The sequence below is a fragment of the Sceloporus occidentalis genome, unplaced genomic scaffold (assembly GCF_023333645.1).
Source record: "Sceloporus occidentalis isolate IW3139 unplaced genomic scaffold, rSceOcc1.0.p SCAF_1, whole genome shotgun sequence".
Lineage (NCBI taxonomy): Eukaryota > Metazoa > Chordata > Lepidosauria > Squamata > Phrynosomatidae > Sceloporus > Sceloporus occidentalis.
This window is the reverse complement of record NW_028316981.1, coordinates 319,680,601-319,704,503: the sequence shown is the minus strand read 5'-3', so window position 1 is coordinate 319,704,503 and position 23,903 is coordinate 319,680,601. Positions and strand designations below refer to the sequence as shown.

The 23,903-nt window shown below is 47.0% G+C and overlaps 1 protein-coding gene across 2 annotated transcripts; it reads left to right on the top strand.

Moving 5' to 3' along the window:
* Positions 1-5,081: 5,081 nt before the first annotated feature.
* On the top strand, positions 5,082-23,457 carry LOC149324289 (uncharacterized). 2 transcript variants are annotated; one of them, XM_089498530.1, is made up of 2 exons: positions 5,082-5,239; positions 21,021-23,457. In XM_089498530.1, exons 1-2 carry the CDS (start codon positions 5,228-5,230, stop codon positions 22,968-22,970), a joined length of 1,962 nt encoding a protein of 653 aa, XP_089354656.1. In that variant the 5' UTR covers positions 5,082-5,227; the 3' UTR covers positions 22,971-23,457. The 2 variants fall into 2 exon arrangements, with proteins under 2 accessions (XP_089354656.1, XP_089354650.1); XM_089498524.1 differs by lacking the exon at positions 5,082-5,239 and adding an exon at positions 18,611-19,977.
* The last annotated feature ends 446 nt before the right edge of the window (positions 23,458-23,903 follow it).

The window sequence follows — 23,903 nt, the reverse complement described above, 5'->3', positions numbered from 1 at the left end:
ATCAATGTGGAAAAGCGGTATAGAAATACATTTATTATTATTATTATTATTATTATTTATTCCCCGCTCTTCAGCCAAGGCTATCATGTAATTACATATATATTACAGAATATATATAAGTATGCTTTTAATAGAGTGACTGCAGGGCAATTAAAGTTTCATAAGACTTCAGCCTTTGTTAAGAAAACAGAAATATTTAAATATCAAAAATATGAAAGCTAAGCTTCTTAAAATCTAAGGTTAAATCAGCAGAGTAGCAGAAAGATGTCCTTGTTTAGCTCTGTTTCCCAACGGAGAGGGAGAGATCCTCCTTAGATTGGGTTGATCCTCCCATCTTGCTCCCAGAGGCAGGGACTATGAAGAACAAAAGACCCTCCTGGCCCCCAAAGTGGGAAGAAGGGAAACCCAGGGGAGGTCAGTCCCTTCCTGCCTCACTGGACTGTTTTTCTCACCAATGGACCCTCCACCTGAAGGCCAATTTGCTGGTCTCCGAGAGTCCCAAAGGGACCCTTAGAGGCCGGCAAATGCGAGGGGGGGAGGGAAAAGGGGGACAGAAGCTCCGCCCCCTGGGGGTAGAAGCCCCGCCCCTGTCACGCAAACTACAAAAGGTTCGCCATCACTGTCATAAATCAACCAATGGAGCCCTGGGATTTATAGCACTTTCTTTCACAGACACCAAACAAAATGCCTTCAACCACTCATTTTGTTGGAGAATCCTAGACCACAAAGGACATCCAGTCCAACCCCCCTTCTGCCATGCAGGAACTCTCCATCAAAGCATCACCTGGGACAGATGGTCATCCAGCCTCTGTTTACTCACAGCAAAGGAAATACAGGGGAGGGAGTTCATCGCGCATGGGAGTTTATTTAAGGCCAGTGCCACAAACAATTCAATGGAGGAAGAAAACTAGAATCATAGAATGGCTGAGCTGCGAATCAAACCCTAGTCCTTGGAGTCATAGTCCAGCACTCAAACCATTATGTCACGTTATAGGGATATGTTCCTATCATATATCATAACTCAACCAAAGGAGTCGGGATTTGTAGCGCTTTCTCTCACAGGCACCAAACAAAATGTCTTCAACCACTCATTTTGTTGGAGAATCCTAGAGTTGGAAGAGACCACAAAGGACATCCAGTCCAACCCGCCCTTCTGCCATGCAGGAACTCTCCATCAAAGCATCACCTGGGACAGATGGTCATCCAGCCTCTGTTAAAAGACCTTCAAAGAAGGAGACTCCAAAGCATCATATTCCACTGTTGAATAGCCCTTACTGCAAGGAAGTTCCTCCTAATGTTAAGCTAGAATGTCTTTTTACTTAGAGAGTGGTGGTCCCCTTCTTTGGAGGCTGGATAGCCATCTGTCAGCTATGCTTTGACTGAGAGTTCCTGCATGGCAGAAGGGGTTGGACTGAATGGCCTTTGTGGTCTCTTCCAACTCTATGGTCGTATGAACCTCTTGACAGTAAGGGCTGTTCGACAGTGGAACACACTACTTCAGCGGAGAGCAGTCGAGTCTCCTTCTTTGGAGGTCTTTAAACAGAGGTTGGATATCCATCTGTCAATGGGGATGCTTGGATTGAGAGTTCCTGCATGGCAGGGTGGGCTGGGACTGTATGGCCCTTCTTGGGCTCTCTTCCAACTGTTGGAATAGCAACAAGCTCTGTACTTGAGCCATTATAGGGTTAATGACCATTACAAGGTGAATGGAGAGCTACTGAGAGAACAAAGATGACCTCCAGCTGTATATGCATAGCTCTGATCACCTTTAGGCTCACTACCAGGCCAGCCTTATTAAGGCTCTAAAGCTGGTATACATCTGGAGGTCCTCTGTGTTCTCAGTAGCTCTCCATTAACCCTGTAATGGCTCAAGCGTAGAGCTTGTTACTATTCCAACACCAACTCTATGATTAGTCTATGCCCTTCCTGAGAGTAAGGGCTGCTAGACAGTGGAACACACTCCTTTAATGGAGAGCAATGGAGTCTTCTTCCTTGGAGGTCTTTAAGCAGAGGTTGGGTGGCCATCTGTTTCAGGGGGTCCTTTGAAGGAGAGTTCCTGCATGGCAGACGGACATCCGTCTGTCCCAGGAGGTGCTTTGACGGAGAGTTCCTGCATGGCAGACGGGCATCCGTCTGTCCCAGGAGGTGCTTTGACGGAGAGTTCCTGCATGGCAGACGGGCATCCGTCTGTCCCAGGAGGTGCTTTGCCGGAGAGTTCCTGCATGGCAGACGGGCATCCGTCTGTCTCAGGAGGTGCTTTGACGGAGAGTTCCTGCATGGCAGACGGGCATCCGTCTGTCTCAGGAGGTGCTTTGACGGAGAGTTCCTGCATGGCAGACGGGCATCCGTCTGTCCCAGGAGGTGCTTTGCCGGAGAGTTCCTGCATGGCAGACGGGCATCCGTCTGTCTCAGGCGGTGCTTTGCCGGAGAGTTCCTGCATGGCAGACGGGCATCCGTCTGTCCCAGGAGGTGCTTTGCCGGAGAGTTCCTGCATGGCAGACGGGCATCCGTCTGTCTCAGGCGGTGCTTTGCCGGAGAGTTCCTGCATGGCAGACGGGCATCCGTCTGTCTCAGGAGGTGCTTTGACGGAGAGTTCCTGCATGGCAGATGGGCATCCGTCTGTCTCAGGCGGTGCTTTGACGGAGAGTTCCTGCATGGCAGACGGGCATCCGTCTGTCTCAGGAGGTGCTTTGACGGAGAGTTCCTGCATGGCAGACGGGCATCCGTTTGTCTCAGGCGGTGCTTTGACGGAGAGTTCCTGCATGGCAGACGGGCATCTGTCTGTCTCAGGAGGTGCTTTGACGGAGAGTTCCTGCATGGCAGACGGGCATCTGTCTGTCTCAGGAGGTGCTTTGATGGAGAGTTCCTGCATGGCAGATGGACATCCTCCTGTCTCAGGAGGTGCTTTGACGGAGAGTTCCTGCATGACAGATGGACATCCATCTGTCTCAGGAGGTGCTTAGATGGAGAGTTCCTGCATGGCAGATGGGCATCTGTCTGTCTCAGGCGGTGCTTTGATGGAGAGTTCCTGCATGGCAGATGGGCATCTGTCTGTCTCAGGCGGTGCTTTGATGGAGAGTTCCTGCATGGCAGATGGGCATCTGTCTGTCTCAGGAGGTGCTTTGATGGAGAGTTCCTGCATGGCAGATGGGCATCTGTCTGTCTCAGGAGGTGCTTTGATGGAGAGTTCCTGCATAGCAGATGGACATCTGTCTCAGGCGGTGCTTTGATGGAGAGTTCCTGCATGGCAGATGGACATCTGTCTGTCTCAGGAGGTGCTTTGATGGAGAGTTCCTGCATGGCAGATGGACATCTGTCTGTCTCAGGAGGTGCTTTGATGGAGAGTTCCTGCATGGCAGATGGACATCTGTCTGTCTCAGGAGGTGCTTTGATGGAGAGTTCCTGCATGGCAGATGGACATCTGTCTGTCTCAGGAGGTGCTTTGATGGAGAGTTCCTGCATGGCAGATGGACATCTGTCTCAGGCGGTGCTTTGATGGAGAGTTCCTGCATGGCAGATGGGAATCTGTCTGTCTCAGGAGGTGCTTTGATGGAGAGTTCCTGCATGGCAGATGGGCATCTTTCTGTCTCAGGAGGTGCTTTGATGGAGAGTTCCTGCATGGCAGAGGGGCATCCGTCTGTCTCAGGAGGTGCTTTGATGGAGAGTTCCTGCATGGCAGATGGACAACCGTCTCTCTCAGGAGGTGCTTTGATGGAGAGTTCCTGCATGGCAGATGGACAACCGTCTCTCTCAGGAGGTGCTTAGATGGAGAGTTCCTGCATGGCAGATGGACAACCGTCTCTCTCAGGAGGTGCTTTGACGGAGAGTTCCTGCATGGCAGATGGGCATCTTTCTGTCTCAGGAGGTGCTTTGATGGAGAGTTCCTGCATGGCAGAGGGGCATCCGTCTGTCTCAGGAGGTGCTTTGATGGAGAGTTCCTGCATGGCAGATGGACAACCGTCTCTCTCAGGAGGTGCTTTGATGGAGAGTTCCTGCATGGCAGATGGACAACCGTCTCTCTCAGGAGGTGCTTAGATGGAGAGTTCCTGCATGGCAGATGGACAACCGTCTCTCTCAGGAGGTGCTTTGACAGAGAGTTCCTGCATGGCAGATGGACATCTGTCTCAGGAGGTGCTTTGGGGACGTTGATGTGAAAAGGGCAGTTTCCCCACAAGTGGGGCCTTCCTCTCCATCCTGGCCTTATGCCTTCTCTTCGCTTGGCGCTTTCCCTCCTTCCTTCCTTCTCCTCCTTTAACCTCCATCCCTTCAAGGGGCTCCCAGGCAGAGACTGGGCTCTGTGGGTGTTTCTCTGGCTGGAGGACCCCCATCTTGTGTGTGTGTCTGTGTTTTCTTTTGAGGGGACGGATCCAAATGTGCCCCCTTTGCCCTTTCTTTCTGCATCTTCCCAGAACGTTGACCCTCTCTGCTGGGCCTCCTCTGCAGGGCTGTTGTGAAGGGAAAGGTGTGTGTGTCTGTGGAGGGGGGCAGGATCCTGTGGGCCTCTCAGCCTTGAAGTTTGTCAGGGGGTCTCTCTCTGCCCAGAAGGGGCTTTGGAGGCTCCCCTCTTCCTCTTCCCAGGACCCCAGGGGAAACAGAGATGGAGGGCACCCCCTTCCCTTAAGGCCAAAGGGGGGGGGGGTCCTGGTCACTTCCAACCCGCCCTCCCCAATGAGTCCTTTGGGTCTCTGTCCTCTGCTGCCCCTCTTCTGCCTCGGGATAAAGCCCTTGGCCCTCCTTGGGAAACAGCCTCCTCTTCCTCCTGTTGATCCTCCTGAGGGGACCGCTGGGAGGCAGTGCGCATGCTCACGGGCACATCCCCCCCCTCCCTCCCTGGCAAACTGTGAGGGCAGCAGCGGCTGAAAGTAAGCCAGCCCACATCCCCTCCAACTCTCCTGCGCATGCTCAATGGCAGACATCTTCCTTCCTGGCAGGCAGTGAGGGCAGCAGCGGCTTCAGGGGCTGAGATTGAGCATGCTCACAATCGGACATCTTCCTTCCTGGCAGGCAGTGAGGGCAGCAGCGGCTTCAGGGGCTGAGATTGAGCATGCGTAGTGCTCCCAAAGCCTATCCTCCATCTTCTCATTCTTCTTCCTGTGCTGTTTGGCCTTTGAGGGGATCCCTGAGGAGAGAAGAAGAAGGGAAGGACTTTGCTGGGGCTGCAAGGCACTGGGACTCCTCTCCTTCCTTCCTTCCTTCCTTCCTTTGAGGAGACTTGGAGGAGGCTGCAATGGAGCCGAAGGTGAGGAGCTGGACTGAGGAAGGAAAGGGAGGCGGGGAAGGCTCTGCATTGGAAATAGAGAGGATTCTATAGCTCTATACTCTCTCTGTCTGTGTCTTTGTATGTGTATATATATATATATATGGAATTAGGGTTGCCCTATGTCAGGACCTCCAAACCCGGACAAATGTAGGACAACATTTTCAATGGAGGACGTGAAAAAATTGGACGACTTTTTAAAAAAATGTTAATGTAAATGCATGTTTCTTAGGCATGCTCAAAATGGAGGACATAAAGTACAGAAATGTACTTCCCTTTCTGGCCAACCCCCCTCACCCCCCCCCCCATTCCAAACAGCACATTTGGGCATTGAACATGGCTTTATTGGACATGGCAATCTCTTGCATGTTTCAGAGGCTTATTCCATAACCAAACCCCATGGGTTTCACACTGAACATGGGTTCACATGGCTGTGCATATCGAACATGTCAAGGTGGTTAAACAAAAAGTGGATTTGCCGTTTCAGGTTTCTTGCACCAACTATACTTCTCAGAAGTGTGTACTTAGAATCATAGAATCATAGAGTTGGAAGAGACCCCAAGAAGGGCCCTGATCCAGGCCAACCCCCTTCTTCTGCCCTGCAGGAGATCCAAATCAAAGCATCCCCATTGACAGATGGCCATCCAGCCTCCGTTTGAAGACCTCCAAGGAGGGAGACTCCACTACACTCCGAGGAAGGAGTTACTCTCAGGAAGTTCCTCCTAATGTTGAGCTGGAATCCCTTTTCCTGGAGCTTGCATCCATTGTTCCATTGGGTCCTGTTCTCTGGAGCAGCAGAAAACAAGCTTGCTCCCTCCTCAATATGACATCCTTTCAAATATTTAAACAGGGCTATCATATCACCTCTTAACCTTCTTTTCTCCAGGCTAAACATCCCCAGCTCCCTGAGTCATTCCTCATAGGACATGGTTTCCAGACCCTTCGGCATTTTGGTCTACCTCCTTTGGACACGCTCCAGTTTCTCAATGTCCTTTTTGAATTGTGGGGCCCAGATCTGGACACAATATTATTCCAAGTGGGGCCTGACCAAAGCAGAATAGAGTAGGACTATTACTTTCCTTGATCTGGACACTAGACTTCTATTGATGCAGCCTAAAATTGGCCTTTTTAGCTGCTGCATCGCACTGTTGACTCATGTTCAACTTATGGTCTACTTGGACTCCCAGATCCCTTTCACACAGATAAGTCTCTCCTTGAGCCAGGTGTCCTGTTCTCTGGAGCAGCAGAAAACAAGCTTGCTCCCTCCTCAATATGACATCCCTTCAAATATTTAAAGAGGGCTATCATCATATCGTCTCGTAACCTTCTCTTCTCCAAGCTAAACATCCCCAGCTCCTTAAGTTGTTTCTCATAGGGCTTCATGGTTTCCAGATTCTTCACCATTTTATTCATCCTCCTTTGGACACATGGCTCCAGTTTCCCAACGTCCTTTTTGAATTGTGGTGACCAGAACTGGACACAGTATTCCAGATGAAGCCTCACCAAAGCAGAATAGAGTGGCACTATTACTTCCCTTGATCTAAACACTATACTTTTATTGATGCAACCTAAAATCGCATTGGCCTTGTTAGCTGCAGCATTGCATTGTTGACTCATGTTCAACTTGTGGTCTACTTGGACTCCTAGATCCCTTTCACATGTGTAAGTCTCTTGTTCAGCCAGGTGTCCCCCATAATCCTATATCTGTGTATTTCATTTTCCCACCCTAAGTGCAGTACCTTACATTTCTCCGTGTTGAATTTCATTTTGTTAGCTTTGGCCCAGCTTTCTAGTCTATTCAGGTCATTTTGAATCTTGATCCTGTCCTCTGGAGAATTAGCTACTCCCCCTAATTTGGTGTCATCTGCAAATTTGATAACTATGCCCCCAATTCTGCCATCCAAGTCGTTGATAAAGATGTTGAATAGCAAACTGGGCCCAGGACAGAGCCCTGAGGGACCCCACCAGCCACTTCTCTCCAGGATGAAGAAGATGAGCCATTGCTGAGCATCCTTTGGCTTCGGCCGGTCAACCAATTCCAAATCCATGTAACAGTTCCCTTGTCTAGCCCACATTTCACAAGCTTGTTTGCAAGAATGTCATGGGGAACTGCCAGGCTTCCAATTGCATTCTTCCTCTTTCAACAAGAGGCTGTACTTTGGGAAAAGGGACAGCTTTATTGAAGAAGGAGATACATACAATAGAAGTGACTTTTTTAATATATATTTTTATTTTTTTTATTTTCCACAATATACAAAATATTCCACATTAAAGTTTACCGTACGCATGTAAAACACAATTATAGTTAAGTCACTGTCAAAACACATAGGAATGCTCTTCTAAGTACAGCATCAAAGTAGATTTCTTTTACCACTCGGTCCCTGAGAGTGTAAGATTTCCCTTTTATGGTACATTACCCCCTTTTAAAAGGACCACCTTTCCCTGATTTCCCCCCATTTTTTTCATACGCTTGATTTGAATTTCCCGCTATGAGCATCATAAGCTGGTCCTTCATAGTTAATTCCTGCACTTTACGCTTCCAGTCTAGTAAATCCAGTATGATACTTGCTTTCCAGTATCTTGCGAGCTCCATATGGGCTGCTGTAATGAAATATAAAATTATGCTAGTGAGGTCATTATTCAGATTACAATGGATGATGTCGGTGATGTTTAATAAGAACAGTTCAGGGGAAAGGGGGATATGGATCTCTATCACTTCTTGGAATCCTTTATGGATTATTTCCCAATATTTCTGTACTTCCCCACATTTCCACCATTCTTCCAATTTTCCCTTTACACTTCCAACATAGTGGACCACAGTTTGGATTCATTTTTGCTAAGCGAGAAGGGGTTCACTACCATCCGTAAAATATTTTAAGGAAATGTTCTTTAAGAGTGTTACACCTTGTAAATTTTTGAGTATTCATCCAAGACTTTTCCCACATTGTTATGGGAATTGCCTTTCCTAAATTCTGCATCCATTTTATCATGGTTTCCTTAATAAATTCTTCTTCCATTTCAATGTCCAATAATACTCTATATGTCTTTTTAACAAATCCTTTTTCTCCTCCTAAGACAATTTTATCAAATTCTGTCCATTCTGGTTCTATTCCATCCTTATTAACATCTTTATTAAAGTCATTCCTTAATTGGATATATCGAAGCCAATTCATTTTTATTCCTTGCTGATCTAATTGAGTTTGGGTCTTCATTTCTATTTTCCCATTGACTGTTGTCAGATAATCATTATATTTTAACCAACTGTAACCTCCATAGTCTTCATTTTTGCGAAATGCTTCCAGCTGGGGATTTTTGAGTACAGAAACTTCTTGTAAGAGTTCCATGTTTTAATCATGACTTTTCGTATACTATGTGCTTTAAAGGTTTTGTCTGTCTGATCCTGTCGTAGGTCCATATGCCATCCTGCCTTTCGATCTGCTCCTTCCACTTCCAACAGTTTCGGGTTTTCTAGAACCATCCAATCTCTTGCCCACAATTGTGTACACGCTTTGTAATATAACTCCAGGTTGGGAAGCCCCATTCCGCCTTTTTCCTTTTTGTCTTGGAGTACCTTGAAAGAAAGGGAAGAAAACTAAAAAGCGGTAAAAAGAAGAAAATTAAGAGTGGCGAAAAGGGGGAGGGAAAAGACTTCGGGGAACTTATATAATTAATAATTACAATGTCAATTAAGGTCCTGACATGGAATGGAAACAAAGTATTTCATTTTCTAAACAAAGAAAATGCAAGTATAATTTGTTTACAAGAAACACACGTAAAAAATAAAGAGAGTAATATACTAAAAACAGCCATTTGGGATCTCTATATATAACGTCATGCGATCATTAAAAGAAAAGGGGTCGCAACATATATCAAAAACAACATTAAATCAAAAGAAGTGTTTAAAGACAATAACGGTTTGTATGTGGCATCAGAAATAGAAATGCAAATAGGAAAAATACTTATAATTAATATATATGCCCCGCTAGTCAAAAGAGCTAAGTTTTTTAATGAATTAAAACAAAAATTACAAAACCATAAATATGATAAGTTAATTATAACTGGTGACTGGAATGGGGTTATCAACCCCGCAGTTGACAGATTACCTGGATCAAATAAATATAATCACCAAGGGAAAGCGGCTCTAAAACTAGTACAGGAAAATGACATGGTAGATATATGGAGATTACATCACAAAGAGACTAAAGATTTTTCTTTTTAATCCGGGCGATTTAATTCGTGGTTTAGAATTGACATTATGTTCATATCTAAAATTTTATGTAAAAAGTAACCAAAACAGAAATAATGCCGAGACTAATATCCGACTAAAGCCCAATTGCAAGGTTAATCAACTCCGAGGGGAAAAAAGAATTCTCCTGGAGACTCCAAGGCTATTTACTTTGTGATGAAAATATAATTAATCAAATAAGACAAGAATTAAGTAGTTACTTCCAACAAAATTGCCAAAAGGAGATGCCCATGAAGATAATCTGGGATGCATCAAAAGCAGTGATAAGGAGACACCTAATCCAACAGGAAATAAGATACACAAGGAAAAGGAAAGGAAAAGGAAAAGATTTGTTGAACAAATTGAAGATGAAAGAGCAGGAATATATCGTGAACCCGCAAAACAAAACACTATTTGACCAAATTCAATTAATTAAAAGCCATCTAGAGCAAGAGATATCTAAAGAAATTATGCAAAGAAATCAAGACTGTAAACACCTCCATTTCGAAAATGCTAACAAAGTAGGAAAATGGCTTGCTAATAAATTGAGGAAGGAGACAAAACAATTCTGAAACATATAGAAAATAAAGAAGCGTATACGCAACAGAAAGATTTAATTCGGATAACAGAAACATTTTATAAAAATCTATTTACAGAAAACATCCAAACAAAAGTAGAATTAGCTAAAAAGATTGATTATATAAGGAGCTGTAGCTTTAAAAACATATCCAAATTTCAATTAGACAAGCTTAACCAACCTATAACTTTAGCAGAAGTAGATCTAGCCATCTCCAAATTAAAGGATCACAAAGCCCTAGGTCCAGATGGCCTCACGGCAAAATATTATAACGTATTTAAAAATGAAATCTCTCCTTGGCTCCATTGAACAATTAAAGAAATTGATAATGGAAGCTTTCCTGATACCTGGAACCAATCCTTAACAGTTCTTATCCCGAAAGAAGGGAAAAACCAACTACTGTCCTATCACCTTACTGAACTTCGATTATAAAATATACGCATCTATCTTGGCGGAGAGGTTTAAGAAATTTCTAGGTAACTGGATTTCGGAGGAACAAGCGGGGTTTCTCCCGGGAAGGTACATAAAAAAATAACATCAGGACCCTATTAAACATTATAGAACATTATGATTGGCATAAAAATAACAAATTAGGAGCTATATTTTTAGACCTACAGAAAGCTTTTGATAGCGTAAACTGGGACACACTCTTGACTTTGTTAGAGGGATGTGGAATTAAAGGGAGATTCCTAAAGGGAATACAATGTATATGCAAACCTCGAGAAACTCAGATAATAGTGAACGGACAAAGAACTAGTACATGTTTAATTTCCAAAGGTACGCGGCATGGTTGTCCCCTTTCCCCGTTACTTTTCATTACGGTCATGGAAACACTGATTTAAAAAAGGAAAAAGAGATCAAAGTTCCAAAAATTAATGATGACCAATACTTCCTGCGGGTTTATGAAGATGACGTAGTTATCTTTATAGAAGATCCATTAACTAGTTTAAAAAAATTGGAAGCAGTAATCGATGAATTCGGTGAAATAACTGGAATTAAACTAAACAAAGACAAATGTAGAATTATAACAAAGAATTTAACATCTAAGGAAATTGTAAGATTAAAACAAAGTACCAAAATTCAAACTGTAGATAAGATTAAGTACCTCGGAATTACAATTACCAATCAAAATAAAGACTTATGCAAAAATAACTATGACCTGTTACAGACGGCCAAAATAAAGCTGCTTCGAGTCTCTTTGGAGGTATGCTGTTTAAATGATGCATGCATCCTAAGAATCTGGAAGCTGCATCAAAGCTGCACTCCGGTGCTTAGGAATGGAGTGTGGCTTTGGTGTGACCTCCAGACTCTTAGGACACATGCATCATTTAAATAGCATACCTCCAAAGAGACCCAAAGCACCTTTATTTTGGCAGTCTGTAACAGGCCTATGAGATTGTATGGGATAAGATCAAGAATGATTTAAATAACTGGAATAATAAGCACTTGTCGCTTCTTGGCAGAATAGCAACAATACAAATGTTCATTCTTCCTAGAATGCTATTCCTATTCCAGACCCTTCCAATAATTGAAAATAAATCTGTATTTACATCTTGGAATAAAGATATAAGTAAATTCCTTTGGAAAGGGAAAAAAGAAGTGACTTCTTTTGTCAGGAATGAAAGTTTCTATTAACATATAGTTTATATAACCCCATCAAGCAATCCCACCCCAATAAAGCAAACTAACAGGATAACTCTTTCCCGCGCAGGGATGAATCTCCTCTCTGGGGATGTAATATCCTCCAGTCCGGCTCTTGGCAAAACTCTCACACAGCATTATCTCCTCACTGCACTTGTGGCCTTGAGTGATAAACCCTTAGCCACAACAGGTCCAATTAATACCAAACCTTAACAGCATATACATTTACGCACAACTAAAAACCCCATCATCCCCCAACCCAACATAACGGCATATTAAAATATAACAAACATAACATCATAACATTGCATAAACAATATCATAACCTCTATAGGCACTCTCTATGCTTCCCTTCCCAACATAGACACCAATCTCTGTCTTAGAGATCCAGGCCTCTGCTGGCAAGGCAGCTCCCTAAACATTCCTAACCACGAATGAGCCAAGCACACATTTTAACAGCCAGTCTATCTCTTTCTAGTACTTTCCATTCACCCATTATACAATCTAATACATAACCAACTACTAACTTCATCCAACAATATACTAACAAAACCCTAAACTTATAACCCTCATGACAGAACCCCTGAATAAATAAATGAATGAAGGGGATTTCCGACAGGAACCTTGTCAAAGGCCTTACTGAAATCAAGATATACTATATCCACAGCATTCCCTTCATCTACCAAGCTGGTCATTTTATCAGAGAAAGAGATTAGATTTGTCTGGCATGATTTAGAATCATAGAGTTGGAAGAGACCACAAGGGTCATCCAGTCCAACCCCCTTCTTCTGCCATGCAGGAAATCCAAATCAAAGCATCCCCAACAATGGCCATCTACCCTCTTCTTAAAGACCTCCAAGGAAGGAGACTCCACTACACTCCGAGGAAGGAGTGTGTTCCACGGTCGAACAGCCCTTACTCTCAGGAAGTTCCTCCTAATGGTGAGGTGGAATCTCTTTTCCTGGAGCTTGCATCCATTGTTCCATTGGGTCCTGTTCTCTGGAGCAGCAGAAAACAAGCTTGCTCCCTCCTCAATATGACATCCTTTCAAATATTTAAACAGGGCTATCATATCACCTCTTAACCTTCTCTTCTCCAGGCGAAACATCCCCAGCTCCCTAAGTCGTTCCTCATAGGACATGGTTTCCAGACCCTTCACCATTTTAGTTGCCCTCCTTTGGACATGCTCCAGTTTCTCAATGTCCTTTTTGAATTGTGGTGCCCAGAACTGGACACAATATTCCAGGTGGGGCATGACTAGAGCAGAATACAGTGGCACTATTACTTCTCTTGATCTAGACCAGGGATAGGCAACCTTTTTGAGCCGGGGGCCGGGTTGCTGTCCCTGAGACAACTGGGGGGCCGAAAGGGGGGGGAGCTTCCACCCTCCGGGGGCGGGGCCACATGCCGGGGGCAAAGCTTCCACCCTCTGGGGGCGGGGCTTTCTCTGCTCCCTTTCCCAACCTCCAGCTGTCTGAGAGACAGCTAGAAGGGGGGGATTGGGAGAGGGGGTGACAGGCGCGCGCCTGCTCCTCCTGCCCTTCCGTGGCCCCCAGCTGCCTCTCAGAGAAGCAGTAAGGGCCCGTGAGGGGCAGGAGCAACAGGCGCGCGGCCCCAGCTCCTGTCCTCGGGGCTTTGCCAGGCCTGAGGTGTCCTCCGAAAGACACCTCAGGGCTGCCAAAGCCCCGCAGGGAGGAGGTGGTGTGTGCCTGCCCTCTCCTCCTTGGCCCCTTCCTTCGGCCGAAAGGGCTCCAAGGGGCCCTTTCGGCCGAAGGGGAAGGTCGAAACCACTCTCACTGTTAAAGCAGACCTTTTAGCGTTGAAAGCACTGAAAATACACAGAAATGCACTTTGGAAAGTCACACTGTCTCACCTTCAGAAAGACTGCATGTCTTCATCGTCCTCCTCCTGCTCCTTCCTCCCTCCCTCCCTCCCTCCCTCCTCCTCCTGCTCCTTCCTTCCTTCTTCCTCCTCTTCTTCATCCTCCCTCCTCCTCTTGCTCCTTCCTTCCTTCCTCCTTCTTCCTCCTCTTCTTCATCCTCCCTCCCTCCCTCCCTCCTCCTATTGCTCCTTCCTTCCTTCCTCCTTCTTCCTCCTCTTCTTCCTCCTCCCTCCCTCCCTCCTCCTCTTGCTCCTTCCTTCCTCCTTCTTCCTCCTCTTCTTCCTCCTCCCTCCCTCCCTCCCTCCTCCTCTTGCTTCTTCCTTCTTCCTTCTTCCTCCTCTTCTTCCTCCTCCCTCCCTCCCTCCTCCTCCTGCTCCTTCCTTCCTTCCTCCTTCTTCCTCCTCTTCTTCATCCTCCCTCCCTCCCTCCTCCTCTTGCTCCTTCCTTCCTCCTTCTTCCTCCTCTTCTTCCTCCTCCCTCCCTCCCTCCTCCTCCTGCTCCTTTCTTCCTTCCTCCTTCTTCCTCTTCTTCTTCATTCTTCCTCCTCCCTCCCTCCCTCCTGCAACTTCCTTCCTCCTTCTTCCTCCTCTTCTTCATCCTTCCTCTTCCCTCCCTCCCTCCCTCCCTCCCTCCTCCTCCATTCCTCCTTCTTCCCCAGCGCTTGCCCCCGCCGCCTGGGAGGCCAGAGGCCATCCCAGGGGGTGGGGAAACGGAGCACTCCGGCAGCCCCAGCGCTTGCCCCCGCCCCCTGGGAGGCCAGAGGCGCGGGGAAATGGAGCGCTCCAGCGGCCCCAGCGCTTGACTCCGCCCCCTGGGAGGCCAGAGGCCATCCCAGGGGTGGGGAAACGGAGTGCTCTGGCGGCCCCAGCGCTTGCCCCCGCCCCCTGGGAGGCCAGAGGCGCGGGGAAACAGAGCGCTCCGGCGGCCCCAGCGCTTGCCCCCGCCCCCTGGGAGGCCAGAGGCGCGGGGAAACGGAGCGCTCCGGCGGCGGTAATCGGCGGCAGGGTCGGCCAGGGGCCGGTCCTGCCCGCAGGCCGTAGGTTGCCGACCCCTGATCTAGACACTATACTTTTATTGATGCAGCCTAAAATTGGCCTTTTTAGCTGCCGCATCGCACTGTTGACTCATGTTCAACTTATGGTCTACTTGGACTCCTAGATCCCTTTCACATGTACTTTCATTCAGCCATATTTCCCCCATAATCCTATATCTCTGCATTTTATTTTTCTGCCCTAAGTGCAGTACCTTACATTTCTCTGTGTTGAATTTCATTTTGTTAGCTTTGGCCCAGCTTTCTAGTCTATTCAGGTCATTTTGAATCTTGATCCTGTCCTCTGGAGTATTAGCTATTCCTCATAATTTGGTGTCATCTGCAAATTTGATAAGTATGCTCCCAATTCTGTCATCCAGGTCATTGATAAAGATGTTGAATAGCACTGGGCCCAGGACATCCTTCTCTCCAGGATGAAAAGGAGCCATTGTTGAGCACCCTTTGGGTTCGGCTGGTCAACCAATTACAAATCCATGTAACAGTTACTTTGCCTAGACATGTTTCTCTGAAACCCATGTTGACTTTTTGTGATAATGTCATTGCCTTCTAGATGTTCACTGACTCTCTGTTTAATGATCTGCTCCAGAATCTTTCCTGGGATTGAGGTCAGACTAACTGGATCATAATTGTTGGGATCCCCTTTTCCCCCTTTTTGAAGATGGGGACAACGTTTGCCCTCCTCCAGTTTGCTGGGATTTCTCCTGTTCTCCAGGAGTCCTCAAAGACTATTATTGCCAATGGCTCTGATATTACATTTGCCAGTTCTTTTAATACACCTGGGAAGATCGGGGAGAGGCGTGTCCGTGGCAGGGGCACGCCATAAAGGCCAGCTGCTAGGGGAACTCCTCGTCCTGCCCCCCAAGGCCCCGAGGGACTGTGTGTTGCTGCCGTCGCCGGAGCGGCTCCCTGGGTGAAGCTACATCTGCACAGCTGCGCATCCACCCAGGACTCGCCACTCAACGGACTCTCGCAGCAGAACCAGGACCGAGGGAGCCGGTAACACCTGGGAAGGTTGGGGAGAGGCGTGTCCGTGGCAGGGGCACGCCATTAAGCCCAGCTGCTGGGGGAACTCCTCGTCCTGCCCCCCAAGGCCCCGAGGGACTGTGTGTTGCTGCCATCGCCGGAGCGGCTCCCTGGGTGAAGCTACATCTGCACAGCTGTGCATCCACCCAGGACTCGCCGCTCAACAGACTCTCGCGGCACCGCTGCACCTGCGCTATTGCGCATGGTTGCAGGGCAGGGGCAGGTCCTTTGTGGCTGTATGCGCAGCAGGGGAATGATTTATAGGGTTGTCTTCCTCTGCTGCAGCCTTGTCACATTGTTGGGGGGGATTTCTTGGATCATGGGGGGCGCACAGCTTGGCGAGGAGATTGTGGACTGTTCCGCTTCATATGGAGCTCCTATTAGTGTAGTGTGGGGTGGGGGAGATATAGCGGTAGGAGAGTGGAAGTACATCGGAAGGGAAGGCGGGATCGATGCGTAATATCTATCTCTCCTTCCATCCACTCTCCTAGCCAAAGAGATCTGTGGGTCAGTCCAACTGTACCACAAACCCTGTCTCTGCTCCTATGCAATGCCAGGTCCATAAAGAATAAGACCCACATTATATACGACCTGTTGGAGGAGAGGTGTTGTGACCTGGCATGCATCACTGAGACCTGGCTTGGGCCTGAAAGTGAAGCGGTGTGGGCTCAGGCCCTCCCAGCTGGGTACTCAGTAAAGGACCAGTGCAGGTTGGGTGGGCGGGGGTGTGTGTGGCCTTGATCCATAAGAATACCATCCCCCTGACCAGGAACCATTTACGTCAGACAGATTATATCGAGTGTATTTACCTGACTCTGAAGGACAAGGACAGTTTGGGGATTCTGTTAGTCTACCGGCCACCCCGTGCGCTAGCAGACTTCCTGGTTGAGCTGACACAGCTGGTCTCGGAGCTGGTGTTGGAGTCCCCAAGGCTTCTTGTCCTGGGGGACCTCAACATCCCTTTCGAGTCTAGTTGTGGTCTAACTGGTGCAGCTCGGGAGTTCATGACTACCATGACAGCCATGGGCCTGTCCCAATTAGTCTCAGGGTCTACACATTCGGCTGGTAATACACTCGATCTTCTCTTCTGTACGGATCTGGAGATTCCATGGGCGGAGGTTATTAAAATCTCTCCCTTCTCATGGACGGATCATCTCCTGGTCGAGGCTAATATCAAGGCTTCTACCCTGATCCCTCCCGGGGGTGGCAGACCTATTCGGATGGTCCACCCTCGCAGGCTGATGGAACCCAAAAGGTTCCAAGAAGCCCTAGAGGGGTTTATGATTGGAACTGACGGTGACGCTGTTGATGCCCTGACTAACACCTGGGATACTGATCTCTCCAGGGCTATACACAGCCTAGCTCCCAAGCGTCCTTTCAGGCCTGCTTCCAAAAAACAACCTTGGTACACGGAAGATCTCAGGTTGTGGAAGCGGGCTCTTGCAACGACTAGAGCGCGACTGGTGGAAACACCAGCGCTTATCCGACAAGACACTCCTAGAGTCTCAGTTGAAGGCCTACGGAGTGGCAATAAGTGCAGCGAAGCATTCTTTCTTCTCTGCACGTATTGCGTCTGCAGAGTCCCGTCCAGCAGAGCTGTTCAGGGTGGTGAGGGATCTCACTCAATTGCCCCCTCCGAACCCTATTTTGGAACCATCTAAAGCCTGCTGTGACGAATTTAACAACTTCTTTGTGGATAAAATCTATCAGATAAGGGCTTATCTTGATGCCAGTGTTAGTTCAGAATCTAGAGTAGAGGTATCCAGAGCTTCCGCGAACTTGGTTAAACTGGATCACTTTGAGTCTGTCTGTACTGAGGATGTGGACAAGAGTCTGCAAAGTGTTAGGAAGACGACTTGCTCTCTCGATCCCTGTCCTTCATGGCTGACAGCTCAAGGGGGAATGGTTGTAACTAGTATGTTGCACCGTATTATTAATACATCCTTCAGGGATGGGCAGTTTCCATCTACATTGAAGACGGCCATAGTAAAACCTTTATTGAAAAAGCCCTCCCTTGACCCCCTAATTCGGAACAATTATCGGCCTGTCTCGCTGCTGCCATTTTTAGGGAAGGTGATCGAGAGGGCAGTTGCCTTTCAGCTTCAGGGGATCTTGGATGAAACGGATTATCTGGACCCATTTCAAACCGGCTTCCGGTCTGGCTACAGAGTTGAGACTGCCATGGTCGCCTTAGTTGATGATCTCCGTCTGAGCATGGACAGCGGTGGCGTGTCCCTGTTAGAGCTCTTGGACATCTCAGCGGCCTTCGATACCATCGACTATGGTATCCTTCTGGATCGCCTGAGGGAGTTGGGTATCGGGGGCTCTGCTTTGCAGCGGTTCCGTCTCTACCTCTCGGGCAGATTCCAGATGGTGGAGCTGGGGGACTGTCATTCCGATAGGAGGGCCCTTACATCTGGGGTCCCTCAGGGAGCGATCTTGTCCCCCATGCTGTTTCAAATTTACATGAAGCCGCTGGGAGAGATCATCCGGAGACATGGGGTGCTGTCCGGGAATGCTGCCAGCAGACACTTGACAGTAGCCGATAACAGAGCCTTAGCACGGTGGAAGTGAAAGTAAAGCAGACCTTGCAACGAATCAGTCTGAGAGCAGTCCGAGAAAACAAGCCGAGTTCAGAATTCCAGAAGTCCAAACGTTCCGAGAGTCAAGCCGAAGTCAGGATACTGAGAAACAATGTTGGTCAAACAGTCCAAGGTCAAAACAGCCAAGAGATAACGAAGTCCGGTCCGAGGTCAAGGTAACAAAGAATCCAGATACTAGGAGCTAGTGCTAGCAGCAATCACGCCAAGAGATCATGCAATAAACTCTAACAACCAGCATTAGTCTCTCTCCCACTTAAGTAAGGGAAACTCTCCCTCGTGCCACCTGAAGCTGGTTGGCTAATTGCCTCTTGGCAATTCTCTGTGATCTGCGCCTGCAAGCACTCTCGGCTCTTCTCTCTTTGAAAGAAGGTACCTGCATGCAAGCTTCGTCCCCAGAGTCCCCACTAGGCTGTGGTACCATAGGAAGCCTCTCTTCGGCACTAGGACCTGGTTGAACCTCCTCCTCTGGAGCTGGAGGCTCACAGCTGGGACCTGGCAGGGCAGGAACAGCACCTGGCGTTGCCTCAATCAGCCCTTTCTTGGGAGGAGACTCATCCTCCTCCTCCTCCTCCGAGAGCTGATCTTGGCTGGCCATGACAGGCGCGGTGTTATCAGTACGCTGATGACACCCAAATAGCCTTCTCTATGTCTCCGACTGATGCAGTAACTAGGGATGGCATCTCTCCTCTTAACGCTTGCTTGGAGTCGGTAATGGGCTGGATGAGGGAAAACAGACTCAGCCTGACTCCAGAGAAAACGGAAGTACTGCTGATAGGCTATCCTGATCCGGGTAAGGAAATTTTTCCACCTGTCCTGAATGGGGTCACGCTTCCTGTGAAGGACGCAGTTCGCAGTTTGGGGGTGCTCCTTGACTCGTCGCTTCACCTTACATCTCAGGTGGATGCGACGGTTAGCAGCACCTGTTATCAGCTTCGGCTGATTCGCCAACTGCGACCCTTCCTGGCCCGGGGGACCTTGAAACCGTTGTACATGCTCTGGTAACCTCTCGATTAGGCTTCTGTAATGCGCTCTACATGGGGCAACCCTTGTACCAAACCCGGAAGCTTCAATTAGTGCAGAATATGGCTGCAAGGCTGGTTATTGGATGTTCCAGGGCCAGCCATATAACACCAGTCCTAAAAGATCTCCATTGGCTGCCTATTTGTTTCCGGGCCGAATACAAGGTGTTGGTTATTACCTATAAAGCCCTAAATGGCTTGGGCCCAGGGTACTTGGAGGACCGCCTCTCCCCATATAATCTGCCCCACACTCTTAGGTCGGGAGAGAAACATCTTCTAACTGTTCCAGTTGTTCGTCATGCTGTTTCTCGGAGGGCTTATTCTGTTTCAGCCCCACAACTCTGGAACTCTCTTCCCAATGAGCTCCGTATGTCTAGTTCCCTTGATGTGTTTAAGAAAAACCTGAACACCTATCTATTCCGCCAGGCCTTCCCCCCATGAACCTTGTTGTTGTTATTCTTCTCCCCCTGAAATGTGATGTATTCCACCTTTTCAGCCTTTGTATGAGTGCTGTTGTTATGTATTTATCTTGTTTTGTTTGTAACTGCTGTTGGGGATGTTGGGGTTGCTGTTGTTTTTAACTGTTTTTACCTATGATCTATGGAATAGCGGTATATAAATAACATTTTTATTTTATTATTATACTCTTGGATGAAGTTCATCTGGTCCTGGAGACTTAAATTTGTTCCGATTAACAAGGTATTCCTCTACTATCTCTTTACTTATTCTGTGCTGAGATTCCCCTATTCTGTCCTCTGCTCCATCATCCTCAGGTTGAGCCCCTTTTCCTTTTCTGAGAAGACTGAGGCAAAGAAAGTGTTGAGTAATTCTACCTTTTCTCTGTCTTCTGTTAGCATTTTGCCATCTTCTCCCTACTGTTTCCTTCTTCTTCCTTTTGCTGCGGACATATCCAAATAAGCCCTTTTTGTTGTTCTTAACCTCTCTAGCAAGCCTGAGTTCATTCTGTGCTTTAGCTTTTCTGACTTTACCCTACAAATGCCTGCTATTTCTTTGAATTCCTTTTTTGTGATTTCTCCATTTTTTCATTTCTTATACACGTTCTGTTTAAAACAAAACAAAAAACAACCTTCATTTATATACCGCTTCATACCTCCTAAGCAGTGTCTAAGCGGTTTACAACTGTAAGCTAATTTGCCCCCAGCAATCTTGGGTACTCATTTTAACAACCTCATTTTAGCAACTTCAAGCCTGAGTTGAGCTCAAGACCTTTTGCTGGTCTTGATCTCACAACCTTGTGGTTTTGAGAGAGTGGCTGCAGTACAGGCATTTAACCACTGCGCCACCAGTGTGCCACTGCGCATGATGCAGGCGCACTGTAATAATTTTAAAAAAACTTTCAAAAAGAAAAGCAATTCCAACCCCAGACAGCAAGGCTGGTACTGTGCATATTGCTGTAGTAAGAACAGAGGCTAGCTGCCCTGGGACTCAGGATAAGGTGGCTGTTTTCTCATTGCCTTCATTGTAATTCGAACCATGAAGAGTATAAGCACACAAAATGAAAATGGCAGAGTCAGAGAAGGGTCAGTGGTCACCAACATTTGGATCATGCTTCCCTGCAAGGAGGCCAAGATAACATTTTTAAAATTAATACTGCATCATCACAATTTGTTTATTTAAAGTATGTCTACCACGCTCTTTAGCAACAATGTCTCTCAGAATGGATTGCATCATCATTATTATATTTATTGATCTCCCACTCCCCCCCCCATCCCCTATTGCAGAACTCACATATTGGACATCAGCCTTCCCCTCAAAGGACCCACACAGGGGAGAAGCTATATAAATGCATGGAATGTGGAAAGAGCTTCAGTCAGAGTGGAAATCTAATCTCACATCAAAGGACCCACACAGGGGAGAAGCCATATCAATGCATGGAATGTGGAAAGAGCTTCAGTCAGAGTGGAAATCTAATCTCACATCAAAGGACCCACACAAGGGAGAAGCCATATCAATGCATGAAATGTGGAAAGAACTTCACCCAGCGAGGAAATCTAAATTCACATCAAAGGACCCACACGGGTGAGAAGCCATATAAATGCATGGAATGTGGAAAGAGCTTCAGTGATGGTATTAGTTTAAGCTTGCATCATAGGACCCACACGGGTGAGAAGCCCTATAAATGCATGGAATGTGGAAAGAGCTTCAGTTGGAGTGGACATCTAAACTCACATCAAAGGACCCACACGGGGGAGAAACCCTATAAATGCATGGAATGTGGAAAGAGCTTCAGTTGGAGTGGACATCTAAACTCACATCAAAGGACCCACACGGGTGAGAAGCCCTATAAATGCATGGAATGTGGAAAGAGCTTCAGTTGGAGTGGACATCTAAACTCACATCAAAGGACCCACACGGGTGAGAAGCCCTATAAATGCATGGAATGTGGAAAGAGCTTCAGTTGGAGTGGACATCTAAACTCACATCAAAGGACCCACACGGGGGAGAAGCCCTATAAATGCATGGAATGTGGAAAGAGCTTCAGTTGGAGTGGACATCTAAACACACATCAAAAGACACATACTGGAGAGAAGCCATATAAATGCATGGAATGTGGAAAGAGCTTCAGTCGGAGTGGACTTCTAAACAGACATGAAAGGACCCACACAGGGGAGAAGCCATATCAGTGCATGGAATGTGGAAAGAGCTTCACCCAGAGAGGAAATCTAAAGTCACATAAAAGGACTCACACCGGGCGAAAACGCTATAAATGCATGGAATATGGAAAGAGCTTCAGTGACAGTATTAGTCTAAACTTGCATCATAGGACCCATACAGGGGAGAAGCCCTATAAATGCATGGAATGTGGAAAGAGCTTCAATGTGAGTCAAAATCTAAACAGACATCAAAAGACACATACTGGAGAGAAGCCATATAAATGCATGGAATGTGGAAAGAGCTTCAGTGACGGTATTAGTCTAAACTTGCATCATAGGACCCATACAGGGGAGAAGCCCTATAAATGCATGGAATGTGGAAAGAGCTTCAGTTGGAGTGGACATCTAAACAGACATCAAAAGACACATACTGGAGAGAAGCCATATAAATGCATGGAATGTGGAAAGAGCTTCAGTGACGGTATTAGTCTAAACTTGCATCATAGGACCCATACAGGGGAGAAGCCCTATAAATGCATGGAATGTGGAAAGAGCTTCAGTCGTAGTGGAAATCTAAACACACATCAAAGGACCCACACGGGGGAGAAGCCCTATAAATGCGTGGAATGTGGAATGACCTTTATTCAGGGTGGAAGTCTAAACAAACATCAAAGGACCCACACGGGGGAGAAGCCCTATAAATGCATAGAATGTGGAAAGACCTTCAGTGAAAGCGGAAGTCTAAACAAACATCACAGGACCCACACGAGGGAGAAGCCCTATAAATGCATGGAATGTGGAAAGAGCTTCAGTATGAGTCAAAATCTAAAGAGACATCAAAAGACACATACTGGAGAGAAGCCCTATAAATGCATGGAATGTGGAAAGAGCTTCAGTATGAGTCAAAATCTAAAGAGACATCAAAAGACACATACTGGAGAGAAGCCCTATAAATGCATGGAATGTGGAAAGAGCTTCCGTCAGAGTGGAAATCTAAGCACACATCAAAGGACTCACACAGGGGAGAAGCCATTTTCGATCCTCGGAGCCCTAGAAATCAGCCCTGAAAGTCTTTAATCATGGGGTTTTCTTGGCAAGATTTCTTCAGAGGGAGGTTTGCCACTGCCTCCTGAGGCACAGAGAGTGTGACTTCTTGCCCAAGGGACTCCATGGCTGCAGAGGAAGTTAAGTCTAATCTGCCTCCATTCATTTAGAGCTGGAAGGTACCCTCAAAGGTCATCTAATCTAGCCTGAAGCTGCCATGTAATGACAGAGTCATTTTTGTAAAACAAATGGGGTTTTGCCATTGCCATCCTCTGAGGCTGAGAGCATATGACTTGCTGTTATTTTGCAAGCCCTAAGACTTTTTATCTTGTTATGTTTAGACTTATACACTTCAAATCAATATAAGCCACAACAAACCATTGAGGCACTGAGGCAAGCTTGTAAAGATACCCTGGTTTTAGGTCTCTTCCTTGTAAATATGACTAATCTGTAAATAATTTTTCATATTGCTTTCAATTTATCATGTTATGTGCCTTTATATTGTTATTATTTTGTCAAGTTTTAGGCCTAACTGATAAGAATATTCTGTTAATATTGACCAAGTTTTAACCTGCCTGTATGTACATTCTGGGGAATGTCTTGGAGGCTTGTTGGCAACACTCAGCCAGATTGGAGAAGGAGTGAGGGCAGCAGGAGCCCCTGAGAGGAAGCCAGGGAGGAAGGCCTCTCTTCTCTTGTCCTCCCCTTCCCTTCACTCCAAGGGCAAACTCCTCCACTGACTCAAAGACTTCCCTGCAGCCCTGGCTTCCTTTATGTCCCTTCCCCCAAAAGACACTCAGCCAGATTGGGGAAGGAGTGAGGGCAGCAGGAGCCCTGAGAGAAGGAAGCCAGGGAGGAAGGCCTCTCTTCTCTTGTCCTCCCCTTCCCTTCACTCCAAGGGCAAACTCCTCCACTGACTCAAAGACTTCCCTGCAGCCCTGGCTTCCTTTATGTCCCTTCCCCCAA

What these genes read in the sequence shown, in the direction of transcription:
- LOC149324289 (XM_089498524.1), top strand. Translation starts at nt 19,930, where the DNA reads ATGAAGTTCATCTGGTCCTGGAGACTTAAATTTGTTCCGATTAACAAG. An exon ending in AATTTGTTCCGATTAACAAG is followed by an intron (nt 19,978 to 21,020) that starts GTATTCCTCTAC and finishes CCCCTATTGCAG; the next exon opens with AACTCACATATTGGACATCA.